Source organism: Danio rerio, chromosome 6 (genome assembly GCF_049306965.1).
Source record: "Danio rerio strain Tuebingen ecotype United States chromosome 6, GRCz12tu, whole genome shotgun sequence".
Taxonomy (NCBI): Eukaryota; Metazoa; Chordata; class Actinopteri; order Cypriniformes; family Danionidae; genus Danio; species Danio rerio.
The window spans coordinates 25,769,932-25,790,167 of NC_133181.1; the positions used below are offsets into that span (position 1 = coordinate 25,769,932).

General features: G+C 33.7%; 1 protein-coding gene across 3 annotated transcripts in view; it reads left to right on the forward strand.

The window, feature by feature from the left end:
- The window catches only part of stx8 (syntaxin 8), a 106,305-nt gene that overhangs the window by 7,293 nt on the left and 78,776 nt on the right, over nt 1–20,236 (forward strand). For all 3 annotated transcript variants that reach the window (XM_073952729.1, XM_073952730.1, NM_200375.1), the window contains 2 exon segments: nt 13,751–13,878; nt 16,427–16,519. In XM_073952729.1, the coding sequence (XP_073808830.1) occupies nt 13,751–13,878; nt 16,427–16,519 (221 nt within the window).

The following is a 20,236-nucleotide window of genomic DNA, read 5'->3' on the forward strand; positions in this document are numbered from 1 at the left end:
ATTCCACAGTTTGGGTGCACTACCTAATATCTACCTACCTAATACCTAAACTTCCTTACTAACCGTTAATAATCAGCTTAGCAATTAGTAGTTTATTGACCTAAAATTCTTAGTTAATGTTTTGTTAATAGCATGTGTTTTACAATAAAATTAAGTGTGACCAAACTTTTTAATATTGTAACATTTTTACTGCAAGTTGAATTTGTGTTAAACATAGCATTGCAAACATATTCATATTTGTAAAAATATTATATTTAACATAGTTTAATTGATAAATCAGCAGTATTTGCAACAACATTGTAGAATGCATCACGGAAAACAGCTGTTTATGTTTGCCAGACATAATAGATATACAAGATGATTCATGTAGAATTTGTAGTGCAGCAGTGGCCTGAAAAAAAAGAAGAAGAAATAACTGGGTCAACTGGCCCAAAATTTACCTCAATTATGTTTAGACAATTAATGTAGAAACCATGAACTCTGTTATCCCACCAGACCATAGAGACCTATGCTTGCCATTATTTCTCCTTGCCCCTCTAGTGTCCCCAATTCTAATAGCTTTATGCCAGAAACTGTGACCTTTGGTAAAACGGAAGTCTGTACTCACTCTCTGAGGGCTCTGGTTCAGCTTTACTGCTCTGCTGATCAGAGCCGAACACTGAACTTCCACCATCAGGACTGTTTACACTTCCATACTCTCCACTGCACTCACATCCTCCAAAATACACCAATCAGAGACTTAAATTGTCACCGCCAATCTGTTGTGCGCTTATGAATCTTAATTCAAATGGCAGCTCATCAGCCGAAATCTTTTTGAAAAATCTGATGTTCTTTAATCATTTGACCTTCTCCATCCAGGTTACACGAAATAGGATAGGAAGTCAAAACAACCTACTAGTATAAAACTTTACTTTTTTTTGGTCATTAGGTGCTTAATGCTCTGTCTATCTGAATTACTTTCTTTTCATAGTGCCCTATTTAATTGAAGCCAGAGTTGTAAAACTACACTACAACAAATTTGTTAATTAAAATAAAGCTAATCATTTTTATAAATCCAATATTTAATACTTATTTAAAATCGTTAAGAATAAAATGTGGAATATCTATATTTTATGTGACTTAAGAACCAAGATACCTAAAACTGAAATGAAAATAATAAGTAGTTAAATAGTAATATTTAAATAAAAAAAGAATCAGGGAATTCTATAACTGCAGTCTTAAGGCATAGTTCACTCATTAAATAAACAAACTGACTAAAAAAACCCATCATTCAGTCATCTTCACGCAATTCTACTTTGAAAAATGTCCAAGCAGTTTAAGTCAGTGACCAAAATGTCTTTTCATTTTACACACAAATTAACAAAGTAACAAAAACCTGTAAGGGCATTTTGCTTGAGAGTCAGGGTATCTTCTGTCCATTCCGTATTCATTAGAAAAAAAAAAAAAAAAGAAAATTAAGAAAACTGACTTTTGGGTTTTTCTTTTGCTATATATATATATATATATATATAAGTCCCTTCAATTATTAGCTCCCCTATTCATTTTGTTGAGAATATTTTCTCAACATATTTCCACACATAATAGTTTTTATAACTCATTTCTGATAATGGATTTCATTTATCTTTGCCATGGTGACAGTAAATAATATTTGATTAGATATTTTTCAAGACACTTCTATACAGCTTAAAGTGACATTTTAAAGCTTAACTAGGTTAATTAGATTAACTAGGCAGGTTAGGGTAATTAAGTAATAATTTTATATCGATGGATCATGCAAACCGGGTGCTGCTCGGAAATGGTTATCTTTGCTCAGCATCAGGTGCACAGCAGCAAGAAGTTTGGCGACAAACTATAGGCTTTTTATTATTTTTATTATTAATAATAATATTATTGTTATTATTATATAGGCTTTGCTTGGAAACAATCATGCAAACCAGGTTCTGCACAGAAATTGCTAACTTTGCTCAGTATCAGGTGCACAGCAGCAAGACGTTTGGCAGAGAACTATGACATTATTTTAAAGACAAATGTGTAATACATTCATTTATTTTTTTGTCGGCTTAGTCCCTTTATTAATCCAGGGTCGCCACAGCGGAATGAACCGCCAACTTATCCAGCAAGTTTTTACGCAGCGGATGCCCTGCGTAACATACCCGCAACCCATCTCTAGGAAACATCCACATAAACATTCACACACACACTCATACACTATGGACAATTTAGCCTACCCAATTCACCTGTACCACATGTCTTTTGACTGTGGGGGAAACCGGAGCACCCGGAGAAAACCCTTGCGAAGGCAGGGAGAACATGCAAACTCCACACAGAAACGCCAACTGAGCTGAGGTTCGAACCAGCGACCTTTTTGCTGTGAGGCGACAGCACTACCCACTGCGCCACTGCCTCGCCCCAAATGTGTAATAATTTATTTAATTTATGAAAGCCTGCTAACTGATCAAATGATTCAGCACAACCGATATGTGTATAATAAATTTTAAAGTAATTTATCCATTTTTCTACTCTAATCCGAAAAAAAGAAAAGAAAATTCTGGAGTCCAGTTAATTTGTTGATCTTTCAGAAATCATTGTAAAATCCTCAACTGATACCCAATAACTGTATTAATATCGTTGTGCAGCTGCATCTTTTATTTAATAATTATTGTATTATATATATTATATATTATAATAATTATATTGAAAAAACTAAAATGTAGTCATAAAATAACTTTTATAACTTAAAAATTCATTAGAAACATACTTAGTTTGTATAAAAAGTTAAAATTAACATAAACCATATGTTGTCATGACTTATTGATCATATACTTGTTTTAAAGTGTGTAAGTATTATTAAAACACCATTACAACCTGCCTAAAACCCTTGATATCATATATATTGAGCTTTGTTTTTGATTCTATGGGTGGTGAAGTCCTAGAAAAGGTATTTAGTTAATGTCTGGGATTAATACAGTTAGGGAAATCATTTATAGGCCTGATCCCTTTTTGCCTCTACTCTTCTTTGTAGGCTTAATCCTCTAATTTCTTAACATAAGAGGCCTAAACTTTTATCTTAATAGTTCCAATTAACATCACACCATGCACTGTACGTGCACTTACCTAAAACGCACTAATAAACTACAGTCATTTGATCAAGTTTTTTTTAATACGAAAGCAATTTTTTATGAGGGTGTAAGCCTGGCAGGATTTTAGGGCCTGGATTTTTCATCTCACTGTGTGGTCTTTGTCTGCCACCGGGGCGTTAGTTTTGCTTCAATAATCTGAAATAGCATTTCACTTTTTTTTTTTCCATAGACATAAAACCAGGCTTATGGCATTGGTGAAACAATACCTCTGTTGAAGATTAACCTTTAATCAAGCACAAAATGACAAGCCGCTCATTTGAAGATTCCGAGTTGTCGACCCGGTGCCTCAACCCTCCTCCCCCGGTTTCCTCTCTTTTATATTTGACCATAATGCACAAAGTTGTAATTAGTTAAATAGGGCCTCTAAGAGACGAGGTCTGCGAGGTCTGATTAAGTCTGCGGGCTCTGCGGGAGGTTAATTGGATAAGCGATAATCCTCACACCGCCGAGGTGGAGCGGAGGAAGCGGAGAGGGCTTCGCACAACTTACGAGTTGCCAAACATGTCAGAAAGATTAGTATCCGCCGCTGACCACTTTTCTCGCTGACCAGAGGATTAATATCAGCTTGGACTTGAACGTCTGAGGAGATGCTAGACTGCCTTAGTACATTTGTGGATTAGTTTAAGTTTGGGAAAGGGGGGAGGTGAAGAAGAAAGAGGTTTTGCTTATTGAGCATGTGAGAAGTAAACTTCCTTGGTGTGAGGGAGGATGTGAAGGAGAGAAACGGATCCAGCTGAAGATTCTTTAGAGGTTAGCGACCCCTCTGAACGCAAATGAAGCTCTAGTGATGCTGAACTAACTGGATGAGAAGAGCCGTTGTCAAAAACGGGGTTTAAAGTGAGAGAAAGTCATTTGGGTTTTATTCAGACATGTTTTTTCTGACATGTCGTTTCACCTTCAGCTACACTGTAAAAAATATATATTTTTGTTTAATAAAATTTACTTTTCTAGTTTATCAGTCAAACTGACTAAAAATATTAAGTTAAACTTTGCATAACTTAAAATGTAGTAGAAACCTGATTAGCTTATTAAAGTAAGTTAAAGCAAAGCGAAAAAAAAAACCCGTAGTCATGACTTTGCCACATATTTTTTTACAGGGTACATATTGCTGTAAGAAAACATAATAATAATGATATAAAAATGTTAAAGTACAAATCTGGTTCTAGAATATTCACCTGTGTCATTTTAGTATTCATGATTTAGAAAAGGGAAAAACAAATCTGGTTGAAAACACTGTGGGCTCTATTTTGACGGTCCATGCACAGAGCGCAAAACGCAGGGCACCAACGCTTTCAGGGCGTGTCAGAACGCGTTTTTGCTAATTTAAGAATGGGAAATCTGCCTTGCGCCGCGGCGCATGTTCTAAAAGGGTTGAGTTTATTTTCTTAATGAGTTATAGGTGTGTTTTGAGAATAAACCAATTAGAATCTCATCTCCCATTCCCTTTAAGAGTCAGCTGCGTCGCGCCAAGAGCGCATTCGCCATTTTCAGGACGCAAAATAAGTCTAAGTGGAAAAAATTAGCATTTCACAAGCAAATAGTTAACAGTTTTTTTAACAGAAAACTGTTAAACAGAACATCTACTGCGTGAGAATAAGAGATAATGGAACTACTTTCACTTTCGCTCTTGGATAGGGAAACCTTTACGCACAGACATCAATTAGTCTATAAATAAATACTTTTGTTTGTTAAGCGCAAATATTCATTTCAAAACTATTTCTAAATTCAGTTCTAATTTCCAGCAAACGAATAAATAAATAATAATAACAAAATGTCTTCAAAAACCGGAGTTATATCCTAAAACACATGCTGTGCCCCATATGTTCTAAAACCTGACAGGTGGGCAAATCTAAGCTTGTTTTTAATAAAACAAATATAAATATGGATATTATAAATAATACTGCTAATAAAAATAACATTATACAAAAGCAAATTGTTATGAATGGACTGAAAAAGCCTCCCGAGATGAAGAAGACATAAAAGCAGTGATTTTTCATATTTATGTAGGCTAGAAAATAATATGTTTTGTAATATTTAAATCCTTTATATTTATATTCTTTATCTATTCTTATTATATCTTATATATATCCTTAATATTTAAATTTTTTCATATGTAAAGATATTTGCCTATTGCTCTCTTGTGCGTATTTAGCAGTGTGTAAGCGATGCGCAACTCTGCGCCGGAGTTTAGACCGGGTTAGTTTTGGTCTAATGAAAAATCTATTATAGATTCTCAAAATAGCAACGCGCCAGACGCCTTCCTTTTTAGACCAGAACCTCTATGGGCGCAAAAATGAGCGCTAATGCATTTGCTATTTAAACAGCATAGCGCAACACCTCAAAACGACTCTTGCGCCAAGCTGAAACTACCAAAAGACTACTGCGCCACGCCTTGCGCCACACTGCGCCAGGTGTATGATAGGGCCCTGTGTGCCAAGTTTATATTCATGTGGTTTCAAATGGTAACATTTTTAGAAAATGACATCTTACATAAGATATGACATAAATATGAAGTAAAATTACTTATTTTTTTACAGGTTTGTATACACATTTATTTTCCATTTAATTTTTTTTTTTTGTGGCCAAATTGCACAAATTGTAAGTGATTATATTTTATGTGATTTGATGATTAGAACATTTGTTGGATTTACTCAAATATATTATGTACCATTTTTGCATCACTCTTTTTAAGGTAAAAAGCTTGCTGTATGTAATAGGGCTGCACGATATTGGACACATTAGCATTGCGAAATTTAGTTTGTCAGCGATATTGCGATGCATTGTGATTATAACTTCACTAGATGACTTATAACTCTATATGGAAATTCAATCATTCATTAATTTTCTTTTCAGCTTAGTCCCTTTATTAATCTGGGGTTGCCGCACAGTGAAAATTATTTTTCCAGCATATGTTTTTGGCAGTGAATGCCCTTCCAGCTGCAACCCATAACTGGGAAACATCCACACACTCTCATTCACACATATACACTAAGGACAATTTGACTCCACACAGAAATGCCAAGTGCCCCAGTCGGGGCTTGAACCAGCGACCTTCTTGCTATTTGGCGATTGTGCTACCCAATGCACCACTGTGCTGCCTATATTGAAAAAAATTATATGTTTTAAATTTATTGGGATTATTTAGTAGGGAAATATCAGCAGAAAACAAGTAAACAGTAAACAAATTACAAGCATAGATGAATACAACTAAACACAGATACAAACTAAATGCACTGTGTTTCATGGATTTCTGTGCAGAATCTAACAGTATTGAGGTATAGAAATTAATTAATTCTGATATGTAAAATAACAATATATTTATAGCATTTAGTCTTCATTTAAATACAATTAATATTTACTAAAGCTTTAAACTTTATAATATACTAAGTCACAGGTCTTAAAATTTCAACCAAATCAAAATGTTTAAGGTTAAACTTTGCTATGACCCCACAAATCACATGTTCTGAATTTTGGTGGCTGGTTATTATAATCCATACTTGACTTTGCAGATCCTGTGATGTGACAATCGCACACAGCAATATTGATGCTGAGACTATACAGTGCTCAGCATCTATAAGTACACTCCCTCATTAATCTATGTTTTAAATTCATATATTTAATAGGAAGCTTAAGCTTTACAATATTATATTTGTGCATATAATTTAATCAATACTGAAGCCAAATTTGGATCTTATCTAACAAAATAACTTACGATAACAGTCCAAAAACTAGTACACCCACATGGATAAAAATATTCATTTTCAAAACGGGGTGTAATCAATTATGCTGAGCACTGTATATTGTGTATCCCTAGTATATAAAATGAACAAGAAGACCTTAGCTAGGCTATATATAGTTACACAATTTAACTCAATGTTCTATACTTTTAAAAATCAGGTAACCAATTAAATGAAGTAGTAAATCGAAGTTCTGTTCACTTAATATTTAATGTCTATTATGCCTTATTTACTAATATAATTAGTAATGACATAGTGGCGCAGTAGGTAGTGCTGTCGCCTCACAGCAAGAAGGTCGCTGGGTCGCTGGTTCGAGCCTCAGCTCAGTTGGTATTTCTGTGCCGTGTTTGCATGTTCTCCCCGCGTTCCTGTGGGTTTCCTCCGGTTTCCCGCACAGTCCAAAGACATGTGGTACAGGTGAATTGAGTAGGCTAAATTGTCCATAGTGTATGAGTGTGTGTGTGGATGTTTCCTAGAGATGGGTTGCGGCTGGAAGGGCATCCGCTGCGTAAAAACGTGCTGAGGATGAATAAGTAATAACATACGCACATGTGTTTTTCTTAAACTCTTGCAAAAATGACAATCAACAGGTTTTGTTGTAACTATCGAGGAGTATTTTCCTACACTTACATGTTGTTGATAACTATACTGCAATTGAAACCTGCTTTTAAAATCTTTTGTCAGGTTTACCTAATTTCAACTGCAACACTAGTTGAGATGTCTTAAATTTTTTCATTCACTGTGCGCATGCATTTTTGATCACGCTTTAATTTATGTTTTTATTTGAACCAACTAATATATTTAAAGTGAACCTAAAACTGCTCTGAAAAGTTTTTTGTTTAATCCATTTATTTATAAGTAATGTTGGTTGAACTGTACATTATTTGCATTACAAATATTTAGCATGCACATTTGATCATTTACATCAGAAATTATTATACATTTTATAACATTATTTCTGTTGCATTATTTCTTTACTTTGTTAGAGTTAAGGTAATTTTCACCGATATATCCTTCACTTGTCAAATAGTCAAATGCAGTCACTGGACTGTACCTTTTAAAATACTGGTCTATGCATGTTCAGGACTCTAAGAAACTAGGACTAGGACTCTACATTTTTGGGAAACATTTCTAATTACTGCTGCCTAAAATGACTGATTTTGCTGTGACTTTTCTTAAAATTTGCAGCAATATTTTTTTTGTTTTGTCAAATATACTGTGTGTATGTATATGTGTGTATATATATATATATATATATATATATATATATATATATATATATATATATATATATATATATATATTACCTTAAGAACTAATGGACTATATACATTAAATAAAGGGAACCATATAAAGCTTTCTACAATGTATTTGCTACATGAAAGACACTAAATGTTCAACATTAACAAAACTCTTAAAATCTCTCTAACATTAGCATTAGAAGAATCAAATTTGTAGTGAACTAAAATTATAGCAAACGATACTACAAATGCAGCCTTGTTCAAATGGATTTTTAGCAATCACAGAAACATTAAATTCTGGAGGGTCTGCTTGACACGTTTGACTATTTTTATTATTTTATTATTATTTAAATCAATTCAATTTGGTTATTGTCATTGTCACAGTAAGGAAACACATTTCCCTGTACAATAAACCCCTTCAGACCTGAATTATGTTCCAAATTTTAGAAAAATGGGATGTCATGTGATGTCCATTGTAATAGACGCAGGGTCTGAAGCGGTTAAATTTTTACTTTGCTGTCCACAGTGAAGTCATACACATAACATACACATCATACACAGCACACACATATACACATACATACACAGAAGTGACGGAAGAATAATTATAAAAATGTACAGTTGAAGTCAGAATTATTAGCCCCCCTGTGATTTTTCCTTTTTTTTCTTTTTAAATATTTCCCAAATGATGTTTAACAGAGCAAGAAAATTTTCACAGCATGTCTGATAATATTTTTTCTTTTGGAGAAAGTCTTATTTGTTTTATTTTGGCTAGAATAAAAGTATTTAAATTTTTTAAACACCATTTTAGTGTCAAAATTATTAGCCCTTTGAGCTATTTTTTTTCGATAGTCTACAGAACAAACCATCATTTTACAGTAACTTGCCTGATTACCATATCCTGCTTAGTTAACTTAATTTACCTAGTTAAGCCTTTAAATGTCACTTTAAGCTGTATAGAAGTGTCTTGAAAATGATCTAGTAAAATATTATTTACTGTCATTTTGGCAAAGATAAAAGAAATTATTCCTCTGGTCCACTGGTTAACGGTTTAAAAGTCTGATATCTGATGGGCAAAAAGAGTTCTTGAGTCTGGCAGTCCTGCATCTCACACTCCTATACCTCCGCTCTGAGGGTAGGAGTGTAAATATTCTGTGTTGTGGGTGCGTAGGGTCTTTCAGGATGGAGGAAGTTCTCTCGTTGACTCTGCGATGGTTAATATTCTGCAGCGAAGACAGTGGGGTCCTAACGACCATGTCCATTGTAGGTGATAATTATAAATGAAAGTAGCTTTTTATTCAGTGGAAGTCAGGGAATTTTACATTTAGCTTAGAGTGGGAACCCTGCTGTTAGTATTTTGTTTGATTTGAATTAAATTGAATTAAAACATAAAAAAAAAATAAAAAAAAATCAATTTTCATGTTGATATCAGGACAGTTGTTCCATCCACCAGTTGTTCCATCGAACTGCAACAGTGTTTAGAAACATGTAAGAATTTGCTGCAGACATATTCATCTTTAGATATTGATACAAGTTGATACTACTTTGGATGTAGTCTGTAAACCCACAGGAAGCAGGACACCCTTTCATGAGAGTGACCGGCTCATAACTCACTGTACGAAGTTGAGCGCTGATAGCTTTTCCAGGAGAGTCTTTAAACTTGACTTCTCTCTCTGTGAGCTGTCCAGGAGCCTCAGGGGGAACAGGTTTCATACATTAATCAAAGAAAAGTGCAAATGCACAACGCAGTGTCTCCACAGGATAACAGGCCACTTCTCGTTTGGCACGGCACTTTGAAAGCTTGTATAAAAGCCAGAGGCTGTTCATATGCTTTGTGTCCTTGTAACGTCGGGCATGAAAACTCACTCTCCGGGCTCAACAAAGTGGAACCCATATGAACAAATAAACAGAGGTTCTCTGATCTTACAAGGTCCAAAGTAGGGGATGTTATTTGCTATTTTAGAAGTAAAAAATAGAAAAGTTATTTATTCTGAAGGCACATGAGTGCTACAGATGTGCGTTTGGTAGAAAGAGCCCGTGGCTCTTGAACAACTCACGGACATGCCTCAAAGTTTATTTATATTTGTAAAGTAGATGATGTGTGTCCACTTGATGTGTGCACATAGCTGTTGATTGACAGTGCATGTGGAATAACTCTAATATTACACTGTGTATGTAATCTAGTTACTGTGTTTGTATGCAATGAGAAAGTTGACTTTGTGTATTACAGCGATGACTGCTATATACGTAAATGCATACGTACCTACATACATTTTTTTTGTTGTATCAAAACTAGAAGCAGTAAGTTCTTAAGAAAAAACTACTCTTCTTCAAAGGATTTAGTGCATTTGTTTTCTAAAAAGCAAACAAACAAGAAAACTTTATGGCATTATATTATTTAACCCATCCATGTGCACACACATACACAGCATTGAACACACCTAATGAACACACACTCAAAGCAGTGGGCAGTTGGGGGATCAGTGCCTTGCTTTGGGGACTCACCTCAGCTTTGGTATTCAGAGTTGTGAGTGCCCTGGTTATTCACTCCACACATACATACATACATACATACATACATACATACATACATACATACATACATACATACATACATACATACATACATACATGCAGTTGAAGTCATTATTAGCCCCCTTTTGATTTTTATTTTCTTTTTTAAATATTTCCCAAATTATGTTTAACAAAGCAAGGACATTTTCACAGTATGTCTGACAATATTTTTTCTTCTGAAAAAAGTCTTATTTGTTTTATTTTGGCTAGAATAAAAACCAAAAATAGATTTTTAAAACCCATTTTAAGGTCAAAATTATAAGCTCCTTAAGCTATATATATTTTTTCGATAGTCTACAGAACAAACCATCATTATACAATAACTCGCCTAATTACCCTAACCTGCCTAGTTAACCTAATCAACCTAGTTAAGCCTTTAAATGTCACTTTAGGCTGCATAGAAGCATCTTGAAAAATATCTAGTAAAATATTTTTTACTGTCATCATGGCAAAGATTAAATAAATCTGTTATCAGAAATGAGTTATTAAAACTATATGGTTAGAAACGTGTTGAATTTTTTTTTTCTCTCTCCATTCTCTCCACATTCTCTCCACAATTCTGACTTAGTTTTTTCAACCTGCATGGTTTTAGATTGGAAATGACCTCTCCCAAAAGATTATTAGACCAAGTACAAGAGGCAATATTGTGGAAAAAAATAATCTCTGCTTTTATTTACCTTTGAATAAAAAATGGCATGTCCAAAATAATTCACAACCTTTACAAACTGTCAGTCTATGGGAAAATCCAAAGTTCTAAACCATTTCTAATAGTCCAAGCTATTAGCTAAAGCATCCTAATTACCCCGATTGATTGAAAACAGCTGTTTTAATCAACTCAACAGGTGAGAAACAGAAGCTCTCTGCTGTTTGTGGACAGTCATGGCTAAGATAAAGGAGCTCTGAGAGAACCTGCAGCTGTGCATAGTATCTGCAGTATCTCATTTTGTGTTAAATGAAGAAGCCTAAGAACACCATCCCTACTGTTAACATGGTGGTGAGAGCCTGATTTTTGGGGGTGTTTCTTTAGCCAGTTGATCAGGGAACTTAATCACTGTAAATTGCACCATGAAAAAGGAGCAATAGATCAAAATTTTCAACTACACCAATGGAAATTTCAGCAAAACTGCGACCCAAAACACACAGCAAAAGTGCTGAAGAAATGGTTAGCAAACAAAAAGATTAATATTTTGCAGTGGCCCAGCCAGAGCCCTGACTTAAATCCAACTGAGAATCTGTGGAGGGAAATAAAGATCAAGATGATGGCAAGAAGACTCTCCAACCTGAAAGAGTCGGAATTTATTGCTTAAGATGAATGGGCAAAAATACCAGTGGAGATACAAAAAAAGCTGGTCAGCACTTATATCAGGGGTTTGATTGCTGTAATACCCAATAAACCTTTTCTATTGATTGTTGAGAAGAGTATGGATACGTTTGGGAATGCCGCTTTTTGTTCAAATATAAATTAAAAGCTGATATATATATATATATATATATATATATATATATATATATATATATATATATATATATATATATATATATATATATATATATATATACAGTAAAAGTCAGAATTATTAGCTCCCCTGAATTATTAGACCGCTTGTTTATTTTTTCCCCAATTTCTGTTTAACAGAGAGAAGATTTTTTCGACACATTTCTAAACATAATAGTTTTAATAATCCATTTCTAATAACTGTTTTTTTTTATCTTTGCCATGATGACAGTCAATAATATTTTACTAGATATTTTTCAAGACACTTCTATACAGCTTAAAGTGACATTTAAAGGCTTAACTAGGTTAATTAGGTTAACAAGGTAGGTTAGGGTAATTAGGCAAGTTATTGTATAACAGTGGTTTGTTCTGTAGATTATCGATTAAAAATAGCTTAAAGAGGCTAATAATTTTGTCCCTAAAATGATGTTTAAAAAATTAAAAACTGCTTTTATTCTAGCCAAAATAAAATAAGACTTTCTTCAGAAGAATAAATATTATCAGACATACTGTGAAAATTTCCTTGCTCTGTTAAACTTAATTTGGAAAATATTTTAAAAAGAAGAAAAAATTCGAAGGTGGCTATTAATTTTGACTTCAACTGTGTGTGTATATATATATTATATATATATATATATATATATATATATATATATATATATATATATATATATATATATATATATATATATATATATATATATATATTAGTGCTGCCAATCGATTAAAAAAATTAACTAATTAATCGCACTTTAAAAAAATAAATCGCGATTATTCGCATTTAAAAGACCGAAACTTGTAATTTTGGCTATTCGAATGTAAAATTAATGTAAACGCAAGACAAATACTATTTAAATTCAAAATATAATTCATTATTAGAATTTTTGTTTAACTTGTAACACAGATTTACATTTTACATACATTTCATCACCAAATATGTTTTACATAGACAATTAAGTAGATTTTGGACAGTTTTTTCATTTAGAAATGTTTCTGTTGAGCATATCACAAAGTGGACACAAAGTGACTAGATTGCTGTAAACGCTGTGCCTGAACAGCCATAAGACCCCACCTTATCCTCCACCTACTGACCTCATTCTTTCTTAAACATTAAGCATGCTAGCCAGTCAGGATTAAAAATTTGCTGTCTGAAATTGTATGTTTATATTAAAGAAAAAGGATAATATTTTTAAACTAGAACTGTTTCTAACATAAACCCCAATCATTTCTTTTGCAGCTATAAGATCAGGAACAAAAGCTACTGCTTTTTTGTATTGTTTTCCACTGTCACCTTTAATGTTCATATGAAAACCGTGTAAGTTTATTTTACATTATTAGTTTGAAACATTTGAAAATTACCCTCCTTTAAAAAAAATAAATGTTAGAAATGGAAAAAAATAAATAAATAAACATTAAATAAATGTATCTTCTGCTTCTTATTCCATCAAAATGTCAGGTTTAAACTAGGAAAATTTAAATAATATAAATAAAAAAAAGAAAGAAAAAAGAAACAAAATGGAAGATGAAATTGAAATGTTACAATATGTTGATCTTTATCTTCAGGTCAACTCTGATGGCAGGTGGAAATGGGTCTGGATCTGCAGTGAATCCGTGGCTTATTAATGAATCTGAGGAGACCAAAGGACTAAGCTTTGGAGAAATCAAAAACCAACAACAGCAGATTATCGAAGGTACATTGCATACAGTTTGAGTTTACTCTGCCGGTCTATCAAGTTTATTATGTAGCCTAAAGGATTAGTTTACCCAAATAGGAGAAATATATTAATCACCCTCATGTCATTATAAACCCTTGAGACAATAATTCATCTTAGGAACACATATTAACATATTTATATGAAATCTGACAGCTCCTTTATCTTCCTGTGACAGCAAAGTTCCTGACTCATTCAAAGTCCAGAAAAATACCTAGAATATTCTCTAAACAAACATAATGCCATTAGTGGTTCAATAGGAACATTATCAAGCTACAATACTTTCATTCGTACATAAAACTACGTTTTATTCAACATTTTTTTTCCCTCAATGTCAGTATAAGGCACAGGGTGAACACTGTGTAGTGATGTAAACGCCGCCCATTCCTGTAACTTTGTTTGGAACAAAGCACAAGTTTATTCTCCAAGGCATGACCAAGCATGAGACATGAACGTGTGCCCTATACTGACACTGAAGAAACTGTTGAATAAAGATTTTATTTTAGTTTTGTGCTGCACAAATGTATTGTCATAGCTTAATAATATTTCAGTTAAATCACTGAAGGCACATGATCTGTTTTTTAAATATTTTTTCATATTTTTTCTAGTCGGGAATCATGCCTGTAATGCAGTGAATGCATAGCTGGCTAAGAGGAAGTTCGCTACTTTGTTATATAAAAAACACATACAGCTAATCATTGTTCATATCATTGTTTACATTCGGCATGGAATGAGAGGTTAAGTAAAGTGAACCATTCAACCCAATAGTGGAAAAGCTGCTCTAGTTTTCCCACGTGGTCTCCCATCCAGGTATACTAACCAGGCTCAACCCTGCTTAGTTTCAGTGGGTGACCATTTGAGAGCTGCACAGTGATAGCTGTTAGCTTGTGTTTATAAATAAAGTATATTTATAAAAAGCTATCAGCAGTTAAAAAGGGGTTGTCATTAATTAAGGATAAAATAAGGGTTACAGTAATTCAAAATGAAGGGTGCTGACAATCGACTTGTGTGCACTGAAAGATGTCTCTCTGACAACATGTAGCAAACACTCGAAATTCAGTTCTGTTTACTAATATATATTGTGATTGAGCGGTCAGATGCACAGAGAATTATTTCGTAAGTAAGGCAATAGGGAATCACTTGCAGTTTTGACTTAATTTGCTTTCTTACTTTCTTTATTGAACATTTCTGTAAAACATGTATTTATTCTTCTGCTTTTGGTATAACAAAGAACTGTAATTATTATTATTATTATGGTAATTATTATAAGCCTGCTGCTGGCTCTCTGCAAGTCTCACGTGGTCGCCCACTGAAGCTAAGCAAGGCTGCGCTTGGTTAGGGCTTGGATGGGAGACCACATGGCAAAGTTAGGTTGCAGCTGAAAGTGGTGTTAGTAAATCCAGCAGTAGGCGCTCAACCTGCTGTCTGTGTGGGTCCTATCACCCCAGGATATTAAGGGGGACTCTATACTCCAGTGCTCCCCAACCTTTTGATCACCACGGAACGCTTGAGTGCAAGCCGCGCACCTCCAATGGAAATAACGAACTTGCGCTAACTCTAGCAAAGACATGATATGTGAAGGCCCCTAAAAGGCTGCCGCCATTTGCAATCTCCAGCAGTTGATCTTCTTGTACAGACATGCTGGATACCTGATTTGTTGACAAATGGATTGCGGATCCATTTTTTGCAGTTCATGGGTCCTTTACTGGGCCTTTTCCCTTTAGCATAGAAACTTTTCAAAGACGTCTGTTTCTTATTTTGCTGCTTGTGGGTTAAATTTGAAAGGTCAAGTCACTGAGATGTATGCGAGAGAATACAGTCATTTTTCAAAATAAAAGATCGTTCAGGCTTAGATAGTAAATACAACGGAAATAATTAGTGATTTCTTGTGCGGCCTGTACCAATTGATTATCGGACCGTGGCCCGGTGGTTGAGGACCACTGCTATACTGCTCTTTGAGCGCCGTGTTTTAGATGAGATGTTAAATCATGGCCTCCTAATTATCCCCATATCATAATTGGCTTCATCCTCTCCACCAATCAGGTGGTGTGTGGTGTGCGGTCTGGCCCAATATGGCCGCCGTTGCGTCATCCAGGTGGATGTTGCACACTTGTGGTGGATGAGAAGATTCCCCCCAAAAATGTGTAAAGCGCTTTGAGTGTCCAGAAAAGTGCTATGTAAATGTCAGGGATTATTATTATTATTATTATTATTATTATTATTATTATTTTTATAAATAACAGGGTTTTAAAACGTGTTAAGCATGTTGTTTATTAAATTAATTTTTTGTTAAAAATAATATTACCAACTGCTAAAATTGATTTATGTTTCTGCAGTGTAAATATAAGCATTATAAATGGGATTTGCACGTAGTACTATACACAATGTTGTCATTATTATATGTGTGCATCAGTTGTGTCACTTCTCTGTCATTCATACATTCATAATTCTTTGCCCTTTTGTTTTTGTGTGGTTTACATATTTTGTCTGAATTTACCTCTGTCCTCTTTTGCGTCTTGCTCTTTAGCCCAGGATGCTGGCCTGGATGCTCTGGCGTCAGTCTTAAGTAGACAAAAACAGATGGGTCAAGAAATCGGCAATGAGCTAGATGAACAAAACGGTGAGTGAAAAGTGCAGTAGCCTATATATGACAGGTCTGGCTGAACATTCACATGTTTTTCAATGAATAACGTCTAATTTGTGGTCAGGTTGGTTTTACTTTGTCACGCTGCTCTCTCGCTAAACTACATATGATGTCATTGGCTTTAAAATGAGCATTTTTTTCCAGTGGAAAATGTGGAATGGTACATGGAAACTCTCACCTGGTCTATCACATTTTTAAACTTCTTCCCAATGCAATGTTTCAAACTTATTTTATAAACATAAGACATTGCACAGAGACATCACATCATTGTAGTGAATCTATTTGAGTTGGAATGTGAGAACATGGAGGAATCACATAGTATGTACATGGAGTAGACTGAGCACAGGTCAGTCATCTGTGACCTCATCTGAAGGTCACAGGTGCTTTTAACTTTTCCCACACGGCCTTTCCAACCTTTTAATGCTGGAGTGGTGAAAACAGATAGACTTTTATACAGATATATATAATTAGGGTTTTTTTTATGATGTGAGATATTTTATCTGCTGAGATCGGTTTGCTGAAATACAATATTTTCTTAAAATAATCAGCCGCGCTGACATCACTAAAGAGTATCGCTGCTTTAGTTTGACTTGTCAGGGTTACAGCAATTTATAAAGCTAAATAAACCTGGGCTGGAGTTATTGTTTTTATTACATTGACTTATGAAGTCCAATGTTGAAATGTTCCTCTCTGTCAAAAAATATAACTTTCAAAGTCAATTTACCTCTTTTAAAAGTCAAGAAGCAGATGTAAAACTTTTGAAGTTGGCAAGGTTTTTAAAATGTTTTTAAAAATTTTTTTTTTGCTGGCCAAGTCTATATTTAATCAAAAATACAGCAAGAAGAGTAATATTGTGATATTTAATTAACATTTCAAATAAATGTTTTCTTGGTCTATATATTTAAAGTGTCATATAATTCTTGAGAAAGTGCTGATTTTAGTGCTCAAGAAGTAGTGCTCATACTATTATTTTTTTGGTATTTAATATTTTGTGAAAACTATGGTTATTTTGTCAGGATTTAATGACTTTATCAATAACAGTTTTAGTTTATTAAAAAGACAAAAACTAATCATCTGAAGAGTACAGGAATAGAACAGGATGACATATTGGCAGTAAAGAGTTGAGCAAAATCTCTATAATAATTGTAGTTTTACATTTGAAGCAAACACAGTGTGTTATCAAGTAAGAAAAAAGACAAGTCTTTTTCTTTTTCACATCAAATGTATAATACACAAATGTACAGTTGAAGTCAGAATTATCAGGCCTCCTGAATGATAACCCAGACCCCCCCCCTTTTTTTTAAACACATTTTTAAACATAATAGTTTTAATAACTCATTACTAATAACTGATTTCTTTTATCGTTGCCATTATGACAGTAAATAATATTTAACTATATATTTTTCAAGACACTTCTATACAGCTTAAAGTGACATTTAAAGTCTCAACTACGTTAATCCTTAACTAAGCAGGTGAGGGTAATTAGGCTAGTGATTGTATAACGATAGTTTGTTCTGTAGACTATCGGAAAAAAGTAGCTTAAAGGGGCTAATAATATTGACTTTAAAATTTGGTTTAAAAAATGTAAAACTGCTTTTATTCTAGCCAAAATAAAACAAATGAGACAATCTTCAGAAGAAAAAATATCATCAGACATACTGTAAAAATTTCCTTACTCTGTTAAACATCATTTGGAAAATATTTAAAAAAGAAACCGTATATAAAACAACCCCATCACATTTGTTATTTTCAAATTCACTGTTTATATGTCATAATAATTGGATCATATGCTTTTTTTGCTTAAATAAAATATGTTGTTATTTTTTGTTGTTGTTGAAAAGACTTCCTAACTCACTTTTGAGCAGTTTAATGTTTTCCTCTCAAGTGGCAACCTTCTGCTCTCCCTCGTGAAACAAATACTGAAGTAACTGAATAACTGAATTTTTTAATAACTCGTCTGTTTCGTTTATATTAAGTTGTATTAAGTCTACATAATTAAGGGCATGGTCACTTAAGTGACAGCTAGGTCTTGCTGGTCGCCGTCACTTCACCTCAGCTGATTTCACCTGATTAGCTGCTGAACTCGGCATATACATCATATTTTTGTTTTGTTTTAAGTGGCTTTACACAGTCATTTGCCTTTTGTAATTATTTCTTTACAAGTATCAGATGATATAGCATGCTGTGTGCACTTAATTGTGCTCACAAATAATTCATATGGCCTCCATTTCCTACATAGGTGAGTGAATCTCTATAAATTTATTTATTTATTTTTTTGGATAATTTATCATTTATATTTTTCTTTAGAACTGTAAGGCACTCCAGAATCTGACAGATTGATTAGCTGTAGGCTCTAGAACAGTCATCTGAAACGTTGTCATACAGTGTTATGCCTAGATTTTATAAATAATCTTGCATTTACTAACACAGAATATATTTTACGTGTTTGGAAGAAAATAGCTTTTTCCTCCTGCAAAAAATTTCATAAGAAAATTTTTAGTTGTTGATATGGTGTACAACCAACCACAAATGAGTGGCAGGTAAATAAAAAAGCGTTTCTCCCAAAGAAAAGTGTGTCTATGCAAAATGCTAGCAGGCATCTGTAGCTTTGCTCACGCTCTGCCTCTTTGCCCTTGTTTGGTATTACAAGTAGCTTACTTGTAGCTTCTTTTGCGTTCTTCAGAAAACTACGTGTAACGTCACGGATACTACGTCTACATTTTTTACAGTATATGGTTTTTCCTAAAGTACTAATTAAAAAAAAAAAAAAAAAAAAAATGACCTCAAAGTAAACTGACCAAAAATATAATCATGGAATTTTTATTAATAAACAACATTTTTTATAAACACAACAGCAATTTTTGACAGGCAGTGTAAAAGATAGATTTCAGTTTAAAACCTGTTAAATAAATCTCAAAAGCTGTGTATTATTTATGGATGCATATGGCTAATTAGTCTGTCTAGCTGCCTTGTATGTTGTGACAAAAAAAACATGTTGTCTAATTGCTGGAAAAATTAAAGGTCTCAAGCTTTGCTTTAGTGTATATAAGAAGAGCAGCTTTTAAAATGCAAAAAAAAAAAAAAAAAAAAGAAATCCACATGACCCTAATGGATAAACATTTGGGATGAAATCAGCTCTGTGTCTGTGCAACTTGTTTCTAAAAAAAGGAATCCTGATGCAAGTTCACCTCCTCCCTGTTGCTTTTGTTGGCACAGTGAAGGTTGCCCACAATGATTTTTCAGGGGGCAGTGTAATTACTGTGGACCACTTCCAGTGTCACTACTTTTTCCTGTCTGCTTCAGCAATCCGCAGCTTGGTGAAAACATGAAACAGACTCCAAATGTTTCAAAGGTTACATTTGACTCTTCTATTAAACTAAGATGGAAGCATATATTCATTTACAAATGTGTTCTGAGCTTAATAATGATGATTTTACATAGCTTAAAGGTGCAATACGAGATTTTATAAAATGTTAGCATTAGCCTGATATTGAAAGTCACATCTCGCCTTGTAAATTGCCATAAAAGACACACCTTCTAAAAGGAACAAACCTTATAGTATAGCCCTGGATAAACTTTATAGTACAGTTAGTAATTCATTTATTTATTTATTTTCCCTTTATTCCTTTATCAGGGGTCACCACAGTGGAAATTATTCACCATAATGTTCACACCCACAGACTCTGGCATTCA